A 23,461-nucleotide genomic window follows, 5' to 3' on the forward strand; every position below is an offset into this window, starting at 1 on the left:
CTAGCCAGAAAAAGAAATCAAGAAATCAGTGTCATTTATTATTTTTTAAATGGTGAGAAGAGCAGAAATATTGACCTATATAGAATGAAGCAGATTTCAGAGACCTATGAAAGGTAGGTTGCTGGGAATCTAATCGTTGTGCCAGGTAAATTGGTTGGTTAAAGAGAGAGATGCTGTTCTCAGGCTTTTCTGCACAAGGTTTTCCAAACAAATCTTATAGATTATCTATGCTTTATCCGTATTTTATGGGAAATGTAACTTAGAATGCAAGAAATAGTACTTTTACAGGTTTCAAAACCTGATGACAAGATGATTTATTCATGGCTCATAAATGTATCTTAACTGCCTATTTGCAAATTAGGGCAACTTTATTCAAAGCACGTTACATTCTTGATTCACTTGTGAATGACAATAATGTGTGAAGCAGAGGTAAGCAATGTGGTACCTTCCATATGCTGTTGGCCAGCATGGTTGATGGTCAAGGATGATGGGAGCTGTAGTCTGGAGGGCGCCATGTTGGCTATTCCTCATAAACAAAGCATTACAAGGAAACAGCAACTAGGGAGTGGCTGGGCTCTTCTGTGCATTACAGCAAGAAAAGCAGTGACTCAAATACTTGTGTGCTTTGTATTTTGAATGTAGGTTCTGAACAGAAAGGAAAAGCTTCTATAACATTAGGATGGGAAGAAAGAAGAAAAGGAGAGTCTTATGCTACCAACACTTCTTTTTATTTTCTGTTTGATAGCATACATACCCAAACCACTTCTTTCTTAGCTTTCTTCTTTTCTATTGGGAAAAAACGGAAAATATGGTCTTGCTTATGCTAACTTTTAACAATACCCCAGATTTAAACTAGACCTGTAATTATGGGCATAGTTTAAATTTTAAAAAAACACTAAATAAATAATATGCACCCCATTGAAAGCAATGTAGTGCAGATGGATGGATGAATTAGTGGTGGGTGGTTTCCACACTCAGATTGAATTCAAATGCACAGCTGAATCCAGTTTGTGCCTCCAGTTACTGACCTAGCAAGTGATACATATGGGGAAGGAAGCAGGCACTGCAGCTTCAAACAAATGTGGTGGAGAGTACCAGTCTTGTTGGCTAGAAACCATATAACAAAACCCTGCCCAGCTCTGCTAATATTTGAAACATTACATTCTGGTCTAGATTTCGATCTAACCTTGTTATTTGACCTCAACAGGACTTTAGAACATGCAAATCTGGACTGAAATCTGAGAAATACGCACACAATTTGAAAAAAGGGGAAACGCATACCTGGTGGTTTCATCCTGTCGTAAAATAATAAACAAATAGATAAATGTTAATCTATTTGAGCAGTCATTTGGCAACACAATACACAAATGAGCATTTAATCCTATAATACATATCAAACACAACGGAGACTCCAAATTTTGGGTGACGGGCATTTGCTCATGATCCAGGTTTAAGTGGCAGATATCATAACAATGCAATTTGGTACTGATGGCCGTGTGAATGAAGTCTGCCCCTAAACACAATATGCATGGCATAACATTTTAGTGCTTTTATGCCAGGGGAAGAAAGCAACATACCAGGGACTATGATGTTCTGTTAGGTGCTCCTCCTACTGAGGGTTCATTCCTGTTGTTATCTCATACCCACCCATCTTCCTCCAGTTGCCTTGCTGCAGACAGATAAGAGCAACTGGGTGTTCATATAATACAGTTATTAATTTCTGCTACTAAATTTTGTCTAATGCAATTCACGTGAATGGCAAAATGTTGCATGTTTTAAAAGTAATTTTACTTTGTCTTTCTTGAACAAAGGCTACTCTATTATATTCAGTATTAGTATTTTGCGTTTTGCTTTCAGTTTTCTTTTGTGCAAAAAAAGACAAGCTGCTGTAAAACATAGTCCATGTACCATGTGAGATTCTAGGTAAAGTGCGTATTTTACATTGAAACTTAAGTGTAGTGGAAACAATTGAGGGTATGTGATCTTGTTGACCTGCATGGATTCTTAGTGGAGGCAGTAATATATTAGTGTAGAAAGAAATGATACAAGGTGCATTGTTTCTGTCAATTACTTACAGTGGCTGTTTATCAGCTCTAGGTTTTGGAGCTCTAGGCTTTGGTGGGCAGTGGGCGCGGATGTATTTTGCCAGCCAAAAGGTGAGATACGCAAGAAGCCCAAGGAGGATCACGCTGCCAAGGGAAATGATGAATGGCACGTACCAAGCCAAGGCAGAATACACATTTTCTCTGCTAGTCAAAATGATAACACGAGGCTTGCAAAACAAAATTTAAAAATGTCAAAAGAAACACATTCATAATGGAAGGTTAGCCTTTCAGTAGTAACTATATACTGCAGGTACTTTTGAGACTGTTAGAGTGCAATTGTATGCATGTCTCTCTGTCCAGCTCAGTCAGTAGAGCATGAGACTCTTAAATCTCAGGACGGTGGGATTGAGCAAAAGATTCCTGAATTGCAGGGGGTTAGTTTCTATAAGTAAACCCCTTGGGTCAATGGGACTTATTCCCAAGCAAATGAATATAGGATTGCAGCCTTTGTGGATGTGTTTAGAAACTATGGTTTATTTTAGCTCAGCGATTGTCATAGATAGAGAGACTTCTAAAGAAGTGAGGGGGGAGCCTTTTGCAACCTGCGGGCCATATTGCTTTGTGGGCAACCTTCTGGGGGCCAGGGGCAAAAGTGGGCGGAGAAATATATTTTTTTCATTTTTACACCCACCCAAGCACAGCCTTCCCCACCTCGTTTCCCTGAATTGAGGATAGAAAGAGACATTATCACAGTTCAAGGACACACCCCAGGCATGCAAAAATACTCAGAGCGGTGCGTGGCTAGGGTGGAGGCATGACTGAGGGAGAGTCCTGAGGGCCAGATTCAAACACACACACACAAAGGTTCCCAACCCGAATTCAAAATGGTAGCGTTAATGACACACTCCTAGTCAACAAATCATTTCACTGGAAAACTACTTTGTGGAGAAGCTGTGAAGAGGTGGGCCCAGGCTTTTCACATCCCCCCTAGGGGAATCCAGAGGTTCCACTTATTAAGAGGCATATTTACTGATGCCTCTTAATGCCACACAGACAGGGACTTGCATTCTTCAGCACTTACTGTTGTCGGGGCCTCTGTGGTTGGCTTTGGGATGACGTTGATGGTTAGAGTCACTGTGCCAGTTTCAATGCGGACTGTAGCTCTGTCTCCCACTGACAGTAGGTTATCGTCTGTTATGAAGACTTTCAGCCTGTAGTTCCAAATTTTATCCAAGCCGCTTTCGAAGTTAAAAGGGGATGCAAGGATGAGCCGCGAGACATTGGAGCCAGCATTTGGTGAGAAAGCGAAGTGGTTATTCACATTACCTAAAACAAAGCCAAGGTAAAATTGCAGATTAAAACGTGTAGCAAATTACAGGAAGGAAGCTTCTGATTTTGATTCTCTAGCATGGATGGATTTGTGACATTTCCAATTAACCTGGTGGTTACTGCATAGAAATCTCAATGCACAAGTTTTGCTCCCCATTGACTTACGTTGCTCTGTCCCTTACAGCTGATGTACGTTTCAGACAACCAAGTCATCATGCTAGCGGACTATAAAGCTCTGTCAGCTGCTATGCTGAGAAAATTTGTAATTTCTAGCTCAGCTGCAAGATCAGGAACTGTGGTTCTGAACCACCACCTTGATCCCTATCCAAGGTGTCCTGACCTTCTCATCTGCACCTGGACCCAATGATTTCCATGTTGCCTGGGCCATTATCTTCCCTTGACTACAAACATCATCATGGACCAGAGCACATACTGATGATGGAACAGCATCCTCCACTGTACCTGAGAGCTATACCTGAGAGCAGCCAGTTACTTTAGGGAGGCTGCATAGCCCACACAATTCTGTCCTCCAACCTCTTGCACTACTTCTTGCCCCACCCTCCAGCATCCACTGACCGAGGCAGTTGCTTCATTCTGCCTAAAGGTAGGACTGGCCCTGGGAACCAACGTCATATACAATCAAAAACACATGAAATGTTTGGTTGTAATGACCGCTCCACGCTTAAAACGGGGGGCGCCCTTTCCTAGCGGCTCCAACAGCATAGGCTTGGTTTGCCTTCCCTCAGGTGGGATACCTGGAGGTCTCCGCCTACCTCAGTCAGTTGTCCAATTCCACCTGGGGGAAGCGTTGCCAAGGAGACCAGGCCAGGTAGGGGAGGGATTACCTGCCCACACAATAGAGGGAGGATCTTACCTGGGAATCCTCACTTGGCTCCAGAGCTACACTTGATTCTATTAAAGACTGCTAGCAAACAATCACACAGGGAAATTCAAAAGTAAATTACCTGAATCAAAAGAATAACGGAATGATCTAGGACTTGAATCGCGATCCACACATGTAATATGGAATCCAGCAATGTTGCCAGAAGTTTGGTCTACTGGGATGTTCAGCAAATATGAATTAGGACTGCAGATTGGTGGCTCATCATTTGCTTCAAGAACATTCACTGTTACCTAAAAGAAGGGAGCAAGGTGTGTGTATGAAACCACCTTTCCTGTAATTAAGCTGGGTTACTTTTTTATACTCACTGGCAAGAACTGATCCTCTCCCACCCACCTTTTAGGGATATTGCGTGGTATTCAACACTAGTCCTACTCAGAATAGACATGACTAACTTAGGCTCATTAATTTCAATGGGTCTAAAAGATGTCAAGAGAGGGTTTCTTTCATAATTGTTTATCCATTCCAATGAGCAAACCAGTGTGAACAAGGAGTGTCCCATTTCTGCAAACAGGAGCAGGTGGGATGGAGTCACAGGCCTACAAGGGAGATGGGGGAACCAGGGTCCAGGGCATTTGCTGAAATAGCAGGAGAGCTGCCCACAAAGAAAGGATAGGTGTTATACCAGCTCCTGCCAAGCAGAGGTTGATGCGGGATTCTCCTTATGGAAAGCCTACTTTTCATGTGGGGTACTCAGTCCTGCTAGCACTTAAGTCAGGTCTCATCCCTCAGCAGCAGACCTTAGTGAAGATGTCAGGCTGCCAAGTGACCACTCCGTTCTTCAGCTGACCATTTCTCTTCAGGTTTGCTATTGTCTTTGTTTGTTTTTGGAGCTGCTGTGCCATAAGGGGAAGGCAGGCATGTGGCAAAGGGTATATGTTGGAGCCCTTGAGTGCAAGGATGGCGTGCCCTTTATAGAGGCTGCCTCAAAGTCCTCGCTAGGTGGAAGCAACTTCCTTTTCTAAGGAGGTCCCATTTGACTCAGGGTCTAGAAGCTGTCAGGTCTTGATGAAGGATAGCTCTGAGTTTTGGAATGGAATAGTGGAAATTGAAACATGAAACTCATCCAGTTCAGAAAACCCTCATGTCTCTGCACTCTTGGAATGCCTTGCAAGCCCTATTGTTTTTATTAGACACTTGGAAGAAAAGTGCACATATTAGAAGTAGACATATTGGCCTAAAAGCCAGCATCTTACTCACTGGCACAGTTGCAGACTCGCCATTGTTGTCAGAGGCCTGCACCATGAGAATGGCACTCTGCCATGTTTCGTAGTCTAATCTAGCTATAATTGTCAAGAAGCCCCCTGTAGGATCAATCCAGAAAATTTCTGAGAAGTTAGGGTTGCCTTTTCCAACTGAAATTGAATATGATATTCCAGTGGGTGGTACATCTTTGTCTGTAGCAATCACTTGTCCGATTCTGGAATAAACTGAAATGAAGCAACATTTGAAACGCACACATCTTGGAGGGAAATATATTTCCAATATTAAAGGCGAAGGACTTTGCAGATTGCCTCAGCAGTTTCCATAACTGCTTTTCTTATTGATGGTTTTCATTATTATTATAACTGCATTCCTAATATTCTGCTGTAAGCTGCCTAGGGAATGTTTGGTGATGGAAAGCTTTATAAATTTGACAGGTAAATAAATAAATCTTCAACTACGTTTTACTCAAAGTAGACCCACAGAAATTAGCAGACCTAACTTAGTCATATTCATTCATTTCAATGGGTCCCATTCAGAGTAAAACTTAGTTGAATACCACCCACTATTGTTTATTTATTTATATGCTAAATGCTAGGATTTTGATCAATTGGGATATGAATTAAAGTACAAGCTGCAGAGCTGTGCCAGGCAGGGAATTCCTGGGCTGGCTTATACAAACCAACCTGGCTGAGCTATGGCTATCAAAAGAACAATAGAGGGCTATTAGCAATACAAGAGAACTCTCCCCACCACCGCCACCCGGAGATGTGAACAGGTTGCCAAGGTGTGTTGGGAATAAGAAGCAGGAAGAAGAGCTGAGCTCCATCTTTGGAGGAGTCTGGCTGCAGAGATGCCTTGGGCTCCAGGGCTGCATAGCTGTGGGGTACAAACCCCGCTTGAAATGACCACGCAGTAAGATCTGGACTCCCTTCATGCAGACTGAAGGCATAAATAGGTGAATAAACCATTTTTCTTAAAGCCACAAAACTCTCCACCATGCCTTCAATTCTCCAAAGCATCACAGATCCTGTCTGAGTGCCTGGGACCCTATGGGCTCTTGCCACTGCTTGGCAGAGAGAGGGGCAAGCACTTGACTGGTGTGTGTGTGTTTGTTTGTTTGTGTGTTTGTGTGTTTGTGTAACTTACTAACTAAAATGAATGAATGCAGCATTAAGCCAGCACGACTACTTGCTTGAAAGGATGAGTGGCTGATGGCCCCATACAATCGGACATTATTTTGGAGTATACTTACATTCTACAGCCTTGTACATTTCTGAAAGAAGTGTTGTTACTTACCTGCTGCTATTTCTGACACATTAAAAACATACGAAGCATCACTGAATACTGGCTTAAACTCGTTGACCGGTTCTATTTTGACATAAATGTAGATAATATCTGTAAATATAGCAATTAAGGGAAGGATGAAGGATGAAACAAATCCTGTTTTAAAGTTGCAAATCCTATTTTAAAGAGACCGGTTCCTTCAGAAGAAGAATGTAGAAAAATAAAATAATAAAATAATAAATAAGAAGAATAAAGGAGATACTTGCTAGCATAGTATGGGAAAGCAATATTCTGCACCTCAGTGGTCAGAGTATATTCTTCCTTCTCTGCTCCATCAGTTGCGTTTTCAAGATCCACATTCCCTATCAGCTGGATAAAAATTGGGAGAATTTTATTTGCTGGTGGCTTATTGCGATTTGTATTGTATTGTGACTTTAGTGATAAGCTGCATAGGAAAGGTTTATTTCCTTAACAGAGTACAGTGGTACCTCGGGATGCGAACGGGATCCGTTCCGGAGCCCTGTTCGCATCCTGAATGGAACGTAAGATGCGATGGTACGTCTGCACGTGCGTGGGTCATGTTTTGCTGCTTCCGCACATGCGTGTGACGTCATTCTGAGCATCTGCGCATGCGTGAGCAGCGAAACCTGGAATAAGGCGTTCCGTTACTTCTAGGTTGCTGTGGAGCGCAACCCAAAAGCGCTCAACCAGAAGCACATTCAACCTGAGGTCTGACTGTAATCCAATGGAAAGGGGAGAGGAAGGACAATTCATGGCAGAAGGACCACTACCTCCTAAGCTGAATGTACACTACCTCCTGCTGAATGTACACTAGACAGGGAAGTAGATGGGGAGCAACTGCCCCACTTTTTGTACTTGGTTATTCTTTTCAAAAAGTGCTCCCTGGAACTGTTTTTAAAGGCCTCCCTGATCCACCCCAACATGTTCCTTTTCTTCCCTTGTCAGAACACAGGCAGTGGAGTCGTGGTGAGAAGTTTTCCGCCATCAAAACAAGACGCCGCCCAGAGGTGAAGCTCCTTCTCCATCCGTGGTGCTTGGAGATGGAGATCTGTAGTATGGGAGGCCTCCTCAACTACCCTTCCCAGGAGCTTAGGATTGCTTCTTAAAGGTTAGTATTATTCAATTTCAGGAACACCAGTTACTCATGAAAGTTTGCCTCTATCGATCCTGAGCAACCTCTTCCCACCAGCTTAGGTTGTGACCCCTCCTGGACAGAAGTAGTGTGGCCCTGGTAACTTCAAAATTTGACTATTGCAATGTATATGGGACTAACCTTAAATACTTCCTGGAAACATCGGTCAGTGCAACATGCAGCTGGTTACTAACTGGGACTGGCTATATGAATCATACTTGGCCAGATCTCCCAACAGCTACACCAGCTGGCAATCCATTTCCAGGCACAATTCAAAACACTAGCAATTGCTAGTGGTACCTCAGTTTATGAACTTAATCCATTCCGGAAGTCCGTTCTTAAACCCAAACCGTTCTTAAACGGAGGTGCACTTTCCCTAATGAGGCCTCCCGCCGCCAGTGCCCTTCTATCGTTCAGATTCCGTTCTCAGACCGAGGTAAAGTTCTCAAACCAAAACATTATTTCCGGTTTTGTGGAGTTTGTAAACCAAACCGTTATTAAACTTGAGTATTCTTAAACCGAGGTACCACTGTATCTAGAAAGCCCTTGGAACCTGGCTACCTTAAGGACCATCTTCTACTACACAAACCTGCCTAAACTTTGTGATCATCTTCAAACCCCTCTTCCATGTTCCCCATCTGAAGTTATTTGGGAAGCAACCAGAAAAAGGCCTTTTCAGTTGTGGCTCCCCTTCTTGAAAAGCCCTCCCTGGGGCGGCTCAACAAACCTCAACTTTGATGTCATTTTGGCACCAGGTGAAGACCTATTTGTTAGCTAGGATGTTCGACCATATAGCATAAGGTGGATGTTGATTACAGTGGTATCCAGTTTTAATGCTGCTTCTAAGTGTTATCCGGTAGCAATTTTATAGTTTCTATTATGTTATTGTATGCTGCCCACAAAGTTTTTATTGAAGAGTAACACAGAAACTCCTCCACTAGCAGAGCTTTCTTTTGTGATTTAGATCTGTTTCCTGTAATTCATTTATGAAAAAAAACTGTAGCAAAAAAACCCATATGCATACTTCCTGTTTTGGAAGAACAACAATTCCAGTTGAGGAACTATTGCACGTGACACGGTAAGCCAAACTATGTGTACTGGAACTGTACAATCATCAGGGTCCACCTGACTTACAGGTTTTCCTGTTTTAAAAAAGGCATTTGAGTACCTAGAAAGAGACTCTAGAAACTGTATTGTTGCTTTATTTTCTGTACAGTGTTTGGCCTTGGCTTGCCAGTTTTAGTGATGCCTATGTTAGTTATACTTTCATTTTAATTGCTGTGTTGATAATTCTATGCAGGTTGCTTTGAGAACCAGTAGTTCTAAATGCGTTTTTACTTTCTAGTATTTTAAGGTTGCCTCTGCTGTTCTGGCAATTGTTACTTCCATTACATATCTGTTGCCATTCATTTTGTGTTGTTTTTTTTAAATATTAGTTTCCTCTTTGTACAGAGCAATAAGCTCTGGGGGATCTAAATTTTCTTAATTTAGTAAATAAATATTTTGAGAATAAATCAATAATAAGCTGACCTTGATCCTTCCAGAACCAGGTGGATCCTGTGTGAACTTGCTACTTCCAACGCCAGACAATCCAGTGAAGTTAAACAGCTGGTTTTGTAACTCAGCATCATAGTCACGACAGCAATTTTTCAAATCAAGAATTATTTCTCCAGGGCGGTCTGTTTCTTTTATCTCTCTCCTTTTAAACAAAGGCACAAATAACTGATAATCCTTATTCCAGGCCAAATTAATATTGTACATGGGATAAAAAATCCATTATCCTTTGTTGTTTGTCAGCGAGTCCACTCTAGCCTTTGGCAGAGCGGCTGTGATGTCACAGAATATAAACTATATTCTATAAACATTCTGGTGGGGGAGGGGGGAGCTTGGCTATTTAAAAAATGACAAAGCACAGCTTCTTTGGGAAAAGCAGAAAGTTGGTCTGATTATGAAAAATCTAAAATAGGTCCTGGGATGAAATATGAGCTGCTGGCATTTAGAAAGGAGCATTGTGGGGCTGGAAAACATAAGGAAGATAGCCAAAAAGACAGGAGAGCTCAAGAGGGCATAATTTGCTAACAAGTTTTGACAATTTGCTAAGACGTTTTGACAGTGACTTAGGACAAGAATTTTAAATATATAAATATATAACAACTATCCTACTACATTTTCTTATAAGGATTTTATTTTGCCATTTTATTATTATTACTACTATTATTTATTGAATTTATATATTTCAGTGGATAGTGTTGCTAGTACTGGAGAGTGGCCTTTATTAAGAAAATAATTTAATCCTAATGTTTTGGTGGGGCTTGGTTTTTATTCTAACAATAAATTACAATAACCACTACAACTTCATAACTTTTAGCACAAACCCTGTGCTAAAAAAGATTCAGGAGATATAATCTGTTCTGAAAACTTGCTCAAATGTTGTGGAATTTGATAAAAGTGCAAAAATACAAATACCTGTAATTGTATTTGTCACATTCTGGTGGTTTGTCGTTAATATCTTCAATAGTTACAACAATTTCTGTTTCAGCATATTGTCCACCGCTAGGCCTATCGTCAACGCGAATGATCAATGTAATGTTGGGATGTTCTCGCAATTGGTCCGAGTCTCGGTCTATTCTTCTAGCCACCAGAAGCACACCAGTTACTGAGAAAGAAATATACTGTAAGCATTTCCAATTGCGTGCAGCACAAATATCTTCTGTGACTTAGGAATTTTATTTTGAAAGGGTGTTCCACATCCTACATACATTTGTTTCCAAACACCAATTCCCCCACTCTACTCTCTCACTCTAAATATAGAGTTATACACTCCCAGTTTTTCTGATCTGTGAGACATTCTAGAATCAGCAGCACTTGCTTCAGTCGGTGGGAGAGATCAATAGAAACTAAATAGCAGCTTTTCCCCTTAAATTAATTGCATTTAGGGTTTCGGTGCAGGAGGTCAACGAACACAGGGAAGGAAGAGTTCCCTCCACCCCATGGTTGTGATTATCTCCGTCCCCACACCGAAAAATACCCAATGAATGGCAAATTGACTTGGGGGAAAATATTTCTATTGCTTCCAATAGAAGGTTGGGATTTTTTTAATTTTAAAAAAAGAAGCCTAATTGCATGTTCCCTTAATGATAAACCACAGGTTTTTTTGGTTACCTCCAAACTGTAGAGAAGCAAGTAGAACAAAATCCTAGAGAGCTAGAGAGAGTTTCATGGGCCACCTAGCCCAAGCTACTACTCATGGTAGCCAAAACCAGAGTTTCCTCAATTGTTGGCTGCCAGCCTTTGCCTGATGACCTCTAATGAGAGACAGCCCACCACCACCTCTCTAGGTAACAGGTTCCATTGCCAAACTCCTCTTTCTATTAAGACATTTCTGCCAAGGTTCAAGCAAAACCCTTACTGTCTTCTGTAATGTAAGCCCATTAGATCTTTTCCTGCCCCTTGATGCAGCAGAGAGAGCATGTCTTTGCCCCCTTCTGTGCCAGCCCTTCAGATATTTGAAAGGTTATATCATGACCCTCCTCTTGCCTACTCTTCTCTGGGCCAAGCAAGCTCAGTTCCTTCAACATTTACTCAGTGAATTTGCTTTCCGTAGCCCACAATGTTTCTTGCCATTCCAAATCCTTCAGGAATCCGTAAAATGAAATGCTGACCTGTATCAATGGAGAAATAAGGAATCCCTTCAGGAATGATCCTGAAGCGAAGACTACTAACACCGTCCTCATCATCCGGATCCTTAGCTGTTACATTGGCAACCATGTCTCCTGGTAGACTTTCTTCTAGAACACTGAAAGCTCTTTGTTTCCTGTTGTAGAAAATGAAGCCACAAACGTGCGGGTTTGAGCAGCTCTTCCTTGTATAAAAGAGAACTGGCATCTTGGGTTAAAAATATCTAGACTCTAGATTATTGTCTCTTCAGTGTGACCAGTGTGAACTTCATTAGGTGACCTTGAGCCAGTCACTATTTCTCAGCCTAACCTACCTCACAGAGTTGTTGTGAAGATTCATGACCACTTCCTTGAGTGCCTTAGACAAAAAGTATGATAATAAGCTGACCTTGATCCTTCCAGAGACAGGTGGATCTCAGGGCTGCTGCAACAAAAGGCTGTGCAAGCCTTTGGGAGGCAGAGACGCAAGAGGGCATCAGAGGAAGCAGCGAAGGAAAGAGGGACAGAAGCCAGTGTTGCCTGCGGCACCTTTGGCCATCATTCAAGGCACCCCAGGGTGCCATGGAACACTTTAACATGAGAAGCCCACTCCCAAGCTGCATTTATGAAGTGGTTTTACACCTCAAAGTAACTTTTGTGCCACACTAAATGACACACCCACAGAACTATCCCATATGGTATGTCCTAGCATCGTGACCAGACAAAAAAAATTGTTTGGTGAAAATCACTGTCTAGCATGTGTCCCACATGCTAATCATTGTCAATATATGTAAACAGAAATACAGTGGTACCTCTGGTTACGTACTTAATTCATTCCGGAGGTCCGTTCTTAACCTGAAACTGTTCTTAACCTGAAACACCACTTTAGCTAATGGGGCCTCCCGCTGTCGCCGTGCCGCTGCCGCATGATTTCTGTTCTCATCCTGAAGCAAAGTTCTTAACCCGAGGTAATATTTCTGGGTTAGCAGAGTCTGTAACCTGAAGCGTATGTAACCTGAAGCGTATGTAACCCGAGGTACCACTGTATAGAACTGGGTGTCACTTTTCTGATAAAAATAAGAATGCCTCACAGCTGCTTAAAAGTAACAACAACAACAACAACAAATTAATAATAATAATAATAATAATATCTAGAAGATTCAGTCTTGAATCTGTTTGACCCTGACATGCTGAACTGAAATAACCTGCCAAATATTGAGCAGAAAACTCAAATTTGTTAATCACTGTGTTGGAACCATCCAAAACACATGGATCATTAACACTGAAAGAGGACAGTTCCAGATGCCTCCTCCGTATTGAAAGAATTCACAGAAGGAGCAGAGGGTGTCTAGTCACATCCACCCACCACCTCACTCCAACCGTTCACACTTTCAGTGGATATCAAAAGGAGTTCTATGTGTGTACAGATGTACATAGGTAGAGCTCCTTCTGATGGTGGTTGAATGTGGTGGTGGCGGTGGTAATGAGGTGATCACAGGCAGGACAGGGCTTAGACTCATCCATCCCAGCTATGCGTGAAGTGGTTTTGAAGGAATGGGTTTCCAAAACCCAAAACTGACTGTGCAGGCAGTTTTTAAACTGCACCAAAATCCCCATTTCTCCTTAGCTAAAATGCATAAACTTTAGCCGTTGAGCAAATGCAAAACAAGAACACAGCTCTCTCCCTTATCAGTTTGACGGCAAGACTGGCCTTGACTTTACCAGTAGAACAGACACAGACATATCTTATGTCCTGACCACAAATGACGCAGAGACCCAAGTCTGGGACTAACGCCAGAGCATGTTCTCGGAAGTAGTGACCTCTTGCTCCAAGATAGGAGTAGGAACAGGAATATCCTTTTATGGTCAGAAGTGCAGGAAGGAAATCCCTCTTATGGTTAAGAGTGCCGGAGCAGGAACATATGTAATGTCAACCTACGTATACAAGCTGACGTGGTTGGAAGGAGGGAGAGGGTGCCTGGAGGGTATATATACTGCATGAAACGTGTCATTTCTTTGGACTTGCTGTGGACTCACCACGCAAGTGCCTTCTGCTATCCGGAGAGCAGAATAAACTCTTTCTTTGAACCAACTCGGTGTCATTTTGACTTCCTTCCTCCTGTCACGGAGCAACGCAGACCCAATCGGTGAACTCCAATAAGGCTACAGTTTGTGTGAGCTGCCATCCACTTATAAAGCCAAAATACACTGTTTTGATACACCTAGAATTTTTCACTTACATGGTAAAATAAGGTTGTTCGTCATTCTTGTTTATGATAGTGACTATCAGAGTCCCACTGGTATTCCGACCAAGGTGGTCTGTTGCCGTAATGTTTAACATATAGCTGTAAAACCAAAACACCCAAAACGTCACATTGTGGGTTCCATACGACAGATCTCTTCTCTGCTAGCAATAATCGATTAAAAAATCCAAGTTAAGTGCTCATTTAGGGACTACCTACATAATACGTACTCACCTATGTGGATCTTTCTCATAATCAAATACTTTCAAGGAAGAAATGGTTCCAGTTCCAGAAACAGAGAACAGTGGTGATGCTGGGGTCATGGAATACTGAAATCAATGACACAAATTGGGAGATCACAGTACTGCTTTGTTGTGCAGTATGAATACGAGAGATGCAAATGGCTAGTGAATTGTGCTCCATTTGGTAACTCACTCCCTGCTTTCTTTACAGGAAATGCCGCAGAGCCATAATTCCTCCAGCGATTAGCTCTGGAGCCAAGTGAGGATTCCCAGGTAAGATCCTCCCTCTATTGTGTGGGCAGGTAATCCCTCCCCCACCTGGCCTGATCTCCTTGGCAACGCTTCCCCCAGGTGGGATTGGACAACTGACTGGGGTAGGCGGAGACCTCCAGGTATCCCACCTGAGGGAAGGCAAAGCCAAGCCTATGCTGAATGGAGCCGCTCCAGATCCAGGGGCTGCGCGCGTCCACGCAAAGGTCGCCCCCCGTTTTATGCGGGGAGCGGTCATTCCTCCAGCGATTAGCCTGGACAGTTTCCCCAGGTTATACCCAATCTCTGCCTTTGTCCTACTGCGTTATGTCATCACCTTCATTCTATTTTAACCCTGATGATTTTTCACATGCGCAACATCTTATCTTCACACATACTGTACATCACATAAAAACTGTTGTATTAAGCAATATATAAATTATTAAAATAAATACTCTGAACTGTATAGTAAAAAAAACCCCACAACCAATATCAACTTCACACAATCCCACGTGGGATAACTCCTTCTTCCAAGACAGAAACAATAACATCAAACCCTCATGAGATGGGTAGGGAAAGAAGCTAATGCGCTAAGAATTCCAAGGAGCACCAAAACACATCATCCTTTGTAAAAAGGTAAGCAAAGAAGCATGTGGTCCTAATATATAGTTGTGTGACCTGCAAAAACTCATTCTTAGTTGTGTTACTTAGGTAATGTTTGGGAATGTAGTGGAAACAAACTTAGGTCAAGAAACTGACTAATAGTTTAGGGTTGCCATACGGCCAGGATTTCTCGAACATATCTGGAATCCGGTGTCTGTGCAGAAATCGGAAAAATGTCTGGAGAAAATCCGGATGTATGACAGCCCGTGTCGGCTGTGTTTTTGCCAATTTTTCATAAAAATAGCTCAACAACTTTGCCAAAAAAGCTTAATAACTTTTCTGTCACTTACAGATAGGTAGCCGTGTTGGTCTGCCATAGTCAAAATAATACACAGTGTATCTGAAGAAGTGTGCATGCACACGAAAGCTCGTACCAAGAACTAACTTAGTTGGTCTTTAAGGTGCTACTGGAAGGAATTTTTTTATTTTTCTGTCACTGTTTGAAATATGGCAACCGTATCATAGTTTAAGCAGGCCTTGATGGTATTCTCAAGGGCAATAATGTCTCTCTGTCTGGATTCTGGGAAGTCAGAAAATGCTGACAACGTCTTGGCTGAACTAAGACATGGGCAGGATCCAACCCATTTGTTTCATCAATGCAAGGATTTCCATTTGTGCAACAGAAATTCCCACTCTCACCTTCCATTGCATGCCCCATAAATCAGTTCTGAAATTTCTTCTGGAGGTTCTTCTGCAGGTGTTTACAAAAATGGAAACCAGATAGACTTAAGTGTATCAGAGTAGTTTATCTCCTTAAAAGCCTATTATTATGGGTCATTTTCCCCCCAGTCAGAGTAATGCACTATAGACTATACCCAAGCACACCAGCTCATAAGTTATTTTCCTTACTTGTTCTACGCATCTATTTTACTGTTTGCTTTTCCTCTTTTAATTTTCATCTGTTGTTATAATTTTTCTCATTATAAAATACACTTTATAAAATGAATTTAACAGTCTTTTTTAAAAGAAGACGTTGTTACGTCCCAACACCTGGAAATCTTCCAGGTACTATCAAGAGGAAAAATTATAAGGTAATGTGGACACATCTGAAAAAATGAACTTTTTTTTTTACTCTAGTTTTCTGTGTGATATCTTAATCCCCGCCAAACTGAAAACTATCCCTACTCACCAAAGCTGGACTGTGAACACTGTCGCTTTTAATATTGTTCCTCCACCCAGCTTGTCATCACAGTAACTCAGTCAATCAATGTCAAAGACTTCAGTGCTTCAGTGCAATAAGTTTCAGATATGCTGTGTGGCTTTTGATCACTTCTGATTACCGAATTCAGTTGAGAAAAGTTTTAACTGTGGTATTTCCTAGAAAGACTCTCAAGAGGGGAGGGGTTGTGGGCGGGATCCGATCTCTGCCTCAAGCAGGGGGCGTTAGCCCCCTGCCACCCACTCACCTGGCTGGTGCACCACGCCCACGGGCAAGCGCCCAACCAGGCGGCTTGGAGGGGGCGTGGACTGCAGCTTAACTTGCTGCTGTGCCAGCCACGCGGCCTCACTTTCCGCCGTGTTGTATTTCCTAGAACATTATTTTCTAAAATTAAACTCACATTGACTTACCTTAACAGGAGTGGTTACATTAATTTGGTATATGTTTCCACTTGGTGATCCTTCAAATTGGTAGATCATAACAGCTGTGGAGATGAAAGTATAATGTGCATTAAATTAAAGAGGTTATGAAGATATTATGCAAGCATATAGGTACCGTATTTTTCATCCCATAGGACGCTCCGTCCCATAGGACGCACCTAGTTTTTTTGGGGGGGGAAATAAAGGAATTCCCCCCTTTATTTCCCCCCCAAAAGCAGGTCGGGGAAACCGAACCAGGTCGAGGAACAGCAGGATGGCGGCGCTGCGCCTCCCTGCTGTCCCCCGAGCTTGTGGGGCTGGCCGATGTCTGCCCGGCGCGAGGGGCGCTCTGCTTCAGGGCGCCCCGCCCGCCGGGTGGCAGGCTGCTATCCGCAGCGTGGGGAGCCCTGTGGGGAACTCCTGCAGGGCTCCCCACGCTGTGGATGTCTGCCTGGCGCAAGGGGCGCTCTGCTTCAGGGCGCCCCGCCTGCCGGGCAGCAGGCTGCTATCCGCAGCGTGGGGAGCCCTGTGGGGAACTCCTGCAGGGCTCCACACGCTGCGGATGTCTGCCCAGCGTGAGGGGCGCTCTGCTTTCAGGGCGCCAGGCACTCCGGGAAGCAGGATGCTATCCGCAGCCTAGACATCCCTGCGGGACCTCCCGCAGGGCTGCCTAGGCTGCGGATGTCTTCCTGAAGCCTGGAGAGCGAGAGGGGTCGGTACGCACAGACCCCTCTCGCTCTCCAAGCTTCAGCGAAAGCCTGCATTCGCCCCATAGGACGCACCCAGATTTCCCCTTCATTTTTGGAGGGGAAAAAGTGCGTCCTATAGGGCGAAAAATACGGTAAGTAGGCCTGAACACATTATGACTTGATGCCTATATAAACCCTGTGTATCTTTCAGATGTAACACAATAAAGGGCTTTTAAAATGCTTGCAAAGCTTGCTGCTTTGTTTAAGAAGTCTGTTAAGCGTTTATGGAAATGCAGCTTTAAGATGCAGTGTAAAGGACACTGGATGTGAAGCTATACTCAAAAATTGCACCCTACTTGCAGAGTTCTTTCATGTGAAGGATCACTAACAGAACCATCCTATCAGGGCCCAGATTTCAAGTGCCATCATGGTTGGGCACCTGGGGCTTAGAAGGGCCCATCATCACTACCCTTTCCACCTGACCAAGGCTCCTGTGCAGTATTGCAGCTGCCGACCGCCACACTGGGGCCTCCTACTTGGTGCTGCTGCATACTGGGACCAGTAGTCACCCATCGTCCTTGGACATATCCCTGGCTGGTAGCAGCACTCTGATCTGACACACCTCTCTGATCTATGGTTACCAGCTGCAACCTTAGATAGCCTAAAATACAATGGTCTACATAGATTGCTCAAAATGCAGTGCCTGATGAGTAAGATGCTATAGAATGGCCAAGTGTCAGACTGGCTCCCATCTTCATGAGCTGCCGCTGCCCAATGCCTACTGAGAAATGTAGGGGGGCGATTTGTGGAGGTAGCAGCACTGTACAATGGCAGTGGCACACTGGTGGGTGGCAGCAATGCAGGTCAGGTTGGGTCTGGCCCGGGACCAATCAGGAGTGCCATGCTTGAGGGTCTACCAATGTGCTTTTATGCTGGCCCTGAAGCCCATGCATGTTTACTCAGAAGTAAGCATTGGTTTATTGCACCTCCAGCTGAGAGAGAAAACAGATGCATGTAAGTGTAAAAGAAACTGTTGTACTATGTGCTCGTTCTGATATTTTCCAGTGTTCCAAATGTTACATAAATGCCACCAGTCTCTAGTAAGCATCAGCAGAACTGGAGGGAGGTTCTAACAAGAACATAACTTTAAAACCCCCAATTAATTTAAAGCATAGGTCCTAGAGTCTAGGTTTGTAGAGTCGGAAGGACCCTTGAGGATCATCTAGTCTGACTCCCTGCAATGCGGGAATATGCAGCGGGGATCGAACCTGCAGCCTTGGCATTATCAGCTCCATGCTCTAACCAACTGAGCAAATCACAATAGACTATTCTTGTGTGCCTGAAGTGCTCACTGAAATGATGTGGTCTGATGCATCTGCTTGATTCACTGTTCACACCTTACCTAACTTCCAATCAAACTGTTGGCTTAATGCCTGCATGCTGGGCAAAACCATGTAGGCTGGGTGCGTGGAGGAGGAGGACGAGGAAGAGGGAGATCTTACTTGCTCTCTCTTTCACTTTTTACATGGTCATTAGCAATGCAAATTAATTTATTTATTTACTGCTTAATGCAAAAAAGAGTCTTCTAAGCAGTTTGCAAGCATAAAGACCAATTACACAAACACTAAAATATAAATCTCCATAATTAAAATACAAAATAAAACATTTCCCTTAAAACACTAAAATATAAACTTTCATAATTAAAATGTACACTAAAACAATCCCATTAAAACAGCACAGCAATTAAAACAGAAGACTCAGGACAGACATCAAGGGAGTGCCAGATGGGGCCTCCCGTATTTAAACAGAGAGAGCATTCCTTAAGTTTGTACTGTATGCATATATTGTATGCTGTCTCTACCCAATGATTAATTCAGAGTAAGACCATACATGCAAATGTACACAGGCAGTGGCAGAGGAAGCTGCTTGGGCACCTGGAGTGGCAAACATGATGTGCATCCTGGGGTGGGGCGATCTGCCCATGGGGACACGCCAATCCTCCTGGGGGTGCCAGCGCCGCCCATCAATCATGCAAATATGCCTGGTGTGCGACGTTGGCCACCGGAGATGCGAGCACTGCCTGCCGGGGGCTGCATCCCCGGCGGCCAGTGCCGCCCGCTGGGTGTATTTGCGTGATCAGCAGGTGGATTTTCACGACAATCGGGAAAATCTGCTTGCCGAGGGTGTGAGCGCTGCCACACCGATCCGCCCGGGGGGATTTAGTCACCCCCCAGGCATGGCACCCAGAGCGGACTGCACACACAACCGCGACGTCCCTGTACACAGGTTCCGTACATATGGAGCTAATCTGTGGGTACAGTTGGCATGACACCTCATCTGCTCCAAATGTTCAAACCACATGGTTTTGGACTGTGTGAAAGCGGGTGAAAAACTCCCAATGTGGAGATGCCTTGCTTGCCTTCAGAGAGAAGTGCCCAGTGTGTATTTCCATGAACAGGACCAGCACTACCATTAGGCAGAATGAAATGACCACCTCCAGCGGTGGCCCGTACTGTTTCACTGCCTGAGGCAAAACAGGAAGGTGCTGCCCTTCATTAACCACAAACCCCAACATTTGGAACCCCCCCCCCAAAAAAAAAACCTGTGCCAAAGTTTTGCAGTGAAAATCCCACATTTTGAAGCACCTCCCAAAAAAACCTAAGTAAATAATATTCAAAACAGGGGTCATTGGTAGCACCCAAGAACCCAACGTTGTCTAATTCACTCCAAACCAGTGCCAAGGTTTGGCAATTATTTTGCAGCGTTTTGCAGGTGGCTTCTGGTGAGATCTCATGAGAACTTGTGAGATCTCACTGGAAGAAGTCACTGGCGTGCGACCCCAGTGATGGCGGGGGACGGGCGCCCCGTAGGATTCTGCCAATCAAGGTGGCTGCTTCAGCCCACTCCATGTGTGAGCTGGCCCTGACCACATCAAGCAGGCAATGCTGGGAGGCCAGCGCTGTGAACCCTCTGGCTGGTCCCCCTCTGACCACCCCTTCTTTAGGAGGATAGAGCTGTGTGAGACGCATGGCCTGTTTGGGCCCAACCCCCTGAAACCTGGCCTGCTGCCACATCAGGTGTGCTATCCTGTTACTATCAGCATTGAAATAGCATTCAATTGCCAATCCAATCAGCTTCTGCACAGAGAATGGAGAGATGGTGTTTTAAAATCATTATTGTTCATTATTTCATTTATATATCATCTTTCCTCTAAGGAACTCAAGGTGGCGTCCGTCGTCTCAGGCAGCAAAATGCCTTGGGTCAGCAATGCCCATGAATCACTGCCTGCAGGTGTGCTCCCTTCCAATCACAAGGCAGATGCAAACCTAGTAGTGCCTTCAGACTGGGACTTTGGGGCAGATGTCCAAGGCCCCATTCAACAGAATGAAGAGGGGGGCCACCAGATCAGTGGAAACATTATGGGGGTGAAGGCAGGGGAGATTTTTACTATTACAAGTCTAATAGTAACGTCTTCCAGGTGTAGGTGAAGTCTTCTTCCAGTGGACGTGAGCTATCAGTAGTGTAGTAAACACTCTTTTTATTTCAAGCAAGTGACTTACTTTGATATTTCAGATTGCCTAGAAACATTGGAGGTTCAGGTATATCCAGCACTTCGATTGTGAGTATTTGTAGGTCATTTGCCCCAGCTTCGTCATAAACCAGGATCTGTAATTCAAATCGATGTGGCATAGCTTCATAATCTGGAACAGGGTTTCCAGTGGTAACAACCTAAAATAAAAATGAGTAATCATTAGCAAACATTGGGTTAGACCCAGAATAAGTGAGTTGCAATTAGTTCCTAATGAAATTGATGGTACTCATGTTAATTATTATTTGATATAAAAATGGAAAGTGTAATGCTGGTGGTCAACAAAAGAGGTTTAAAGACTCTCTCAAGGCAAATCTAAAAAAATGTAGTATAAACACCGACAACTGGGAAACACTGGCCTGCGAGCGCTCCAATTGGAGAACAGCCTTTACCAAAGGTGTCATGGGCTTTGAAGACACTCAAACTCAGGGCAAAAGGGAGAAACATGATAAGAGGAAGGCACGCTTGGCAAACCCACACCGTGATTCACTCCCGCCCAGGAACCAATGTCCCCATTGTGGAAGGACGTGTGGATCCAGAATTGGCCTCCACTGTTAAAACCATGTTTATGGAAGACAATCTTACTCGGCTATGAGTGATCGCCAAAGAAGAAAATTATGTGATACATTTATATCCCTTCTTTCCTCCAAAAAGCTCAAGATAACTTATATAGTCCTCCCTCACTTCATCTATGTGGGATAGCTTAGGCTGAGAGATGGTGACTAGTGAGATTCACAACCGAGTGGTTGACACTGTCTAACCGCTAGACCACACTGGGCCTCAAGTCAAGTCATTACTAACTTTTTACACTTATTTCATTGGGCACTGATTGCATCTAACTTGACCCAGATCTACAGTTATGTGTTTAAATCTCTCTTATAGTACAAAATTAGAGCATATAAAAAGAATGTTTCCTTTTATCAAACTCCACAATGTTTCCGCTTTCATGAGGGTTTTCTTTTATGGAATAAGTACTTGGTTTACTAAAATTTCTGCCACCATTTAAAACCACCATTTCCCCCTCTGTTCCCGTCATCCCTGCTCTACAAACTTATGCCATTGTTTTAAATCACCAATTTCACCCTGTCAGTGTGTCTCCCTTCTTGCTCCCATCAGCAGCAGACCTTGGTAGCATGGCGCTCTATGTGAGGCCAGAAATTGACGCCCCACCCCCACAGCCCTTGAGATGCCTTTCCCAAAGCTGGGTAAGGAAGGTGTCAAGCTTTGGGAAGGAGGCAGGAGGACCCTAGAACCCTGTCAGAGCCCTCACACGTTCTACCCAAAACCCAATGCTTACTAGGCTTTGAGAAGAAGGCGGCAGGTGCCCCTTGTGGGGGAACTGGTTCCACTAAACCCACCTCTGCCAGGGCCACTAGTGTTGTGCAACCTGCCTTCTCTTTTTCTCTCCTCCTCTGTTAAGTTGTGGGTGAACATATCAGACGACACAGTGATTCTTCAAACAGCTCTTGTTTATTCACAGGCCAGAACAGAACTGAACTGAAGGGTTCAGTCAGCCTGCTTATATAGAGCTCCAGTACAACGTAACTGTAACAATTTTCTAAAACTATCCAATCACTGAACGTCACTTTCTATCCCTTATTTGCATAACTATCTACAGTATCCCCCTGCTGGCCCAGTACATAACATCCTCCACACCGACTTCATGCAAAATCGGGATGGTGATGTGGCATTACAAATCCTCTAATGAGGGCTGTGGGATGACAGCCTTACATTTTTATGTTTATAGGGAAATATATTTAAACAACACTCTACTTTGCACTGGTTTCACTGAGATATTAGATTCAACATTCTATTATTAAAGGGGGAAAAAGTTATTGATGTTATAACAGTATCCTCCACCACCAGAATCTGACGGGCAAGATTTTGAGACTAAGCAAACATTTACCTGGTACAGAATTGTAGATCTAGGGTTGATCTCAAAAGCTTGTGTGAGTGGGTTTGAGTTTATTATTTTAGGATATCCTCTTGCCACTGAAACATTTGGGGTTAAATCAACACTGAAAGTATACACCACAGTACCAGCTGGAGAATTTTCTGTTACATTGGCTGTATCAGGTAAGCCAGAAAAACTCAGTGTTCTTCCCCCTGCAGATTACAGAGAATCAAAACATATATTGTTCAGAAATATTATTTTTAAGTGCAGATTGGTCAACAACGTACACTTTGTCTTAACAGGATCTTCCCATGAAATAGAAACCACTTTGCTTTCTAACTATATCCATCTGTCTACCTTAAGCTTTATGGCTGCAAAAACATTAACCCATTCATAGCACAAAAATGTAGTTTTTCTCAATGCAGAATCATTCATGCTTATGTTCAATATGCTGCTTTCAATCCATATAGATTCTAGATCCTGCTGTCCACAAAAGTGGACATAGTTATTTGATGTGCCTTTGAAAACCATTCCCTTAATTAGGTTACCCACATATTTTCCTCCCTGGAGATGTCTCAGGTGAGTGAAGTGGTGCTTGCGATCTTGGTATATGCCCACCTACAATATCACTGTGCAGGTGTGGACACACACACACACACACACACACACACACACACACACATTGCTGGGACTGCCTACATCTATTTTCAAATGCACACATTGTTGGGTAATACAGAATC

The 23,461-nt window shown here is 43.5% G+C and overlaps 1 protein-coding gene across 1 annotated transcript in view; it reads right to left on the minus strand.

Annotated features, from left to right (window-relative positions):
• The window catches only part of CDHR3 (cadherin related family member 3), a 31,359-nt gene that overhangs the window by 2,380 nt on the left and 5,518 nt on the right, over positions 1 to 23,461 (minus strand). The window contains exons 2-17 of the mRNA XM_081211523.1: positions 22,734 to 22,933; positions 20,799 to 20,967; positions 16,541 to 16,614; positions 14,052 to 14,146; positions 13,815 to 13,919; positions 11,581 to 11,732; positions 10,385 to 10,574; positions 9,449 to 9,617; positions 7,032 to 7,134; positions 6,778 to 6,876; positions 5,476 to 5,705; positions 4,340 to 4,508; positions 3,127 to 3,371; positions 2,076 to 2,272; positions 1,282 to 1,295; positions 755 to 786 (exon numbers count right to left, since the gene is read on the minus strand). Of these exons, the coding sequence (XP_081067649.1) occupies positions 755 to 786; positions 1,282 to 1,295; positions 2,076 to 2,272; positions 3,127 to 3,371; positions 4,340 to 4,508; positions 5,476 to 5,705; positions 6,778 to 6,876; positions 7,032 to 7,134; positions 9,449 to 9,617; positions 10,385 to 10,574; positions 11,581 to 11,732; positions 13,815 to 13,919; positions 14,052 to 14,146; positions 16,541 to 16,614; positions 20,799 to 20,967; positions 22,734 to 22,933 (2,243 nt within the window). The remainder of the gene's footprint in view (positions 1 to 754; positions 787 to 1,281; positions 1,296 to 2,075; positions 2,273 to 3,126; positions 3,372 to 4,339; positions 4,509 to 5,475; positions 5,706 to 6,777; positions 6,877 to 7,031; positions 7,135 to 9,448; positions 9,618 to 10,384; positions 10,575 to 11,580; positions 11,733 to 13,814; positions 13,920 to 14,051; positions 14,147 to 16,540; positions 16,615 to 20,798; positions 20,968 to 22,733; positions 22,934 to 23,461) is intronic.

This window comes from Podarcis bocagei, assembly GCF_964188305.1.
Source record: "Podarcis bocagei genome assembly, chromosome: 10".
Taxonomy (NCBI): domain Eukaryota; kingdom Metazoa; phylum Chordata; class Lepidosauria; order Squamata; family Lacertidae; genus Podarcis; species Podarcis bocagei.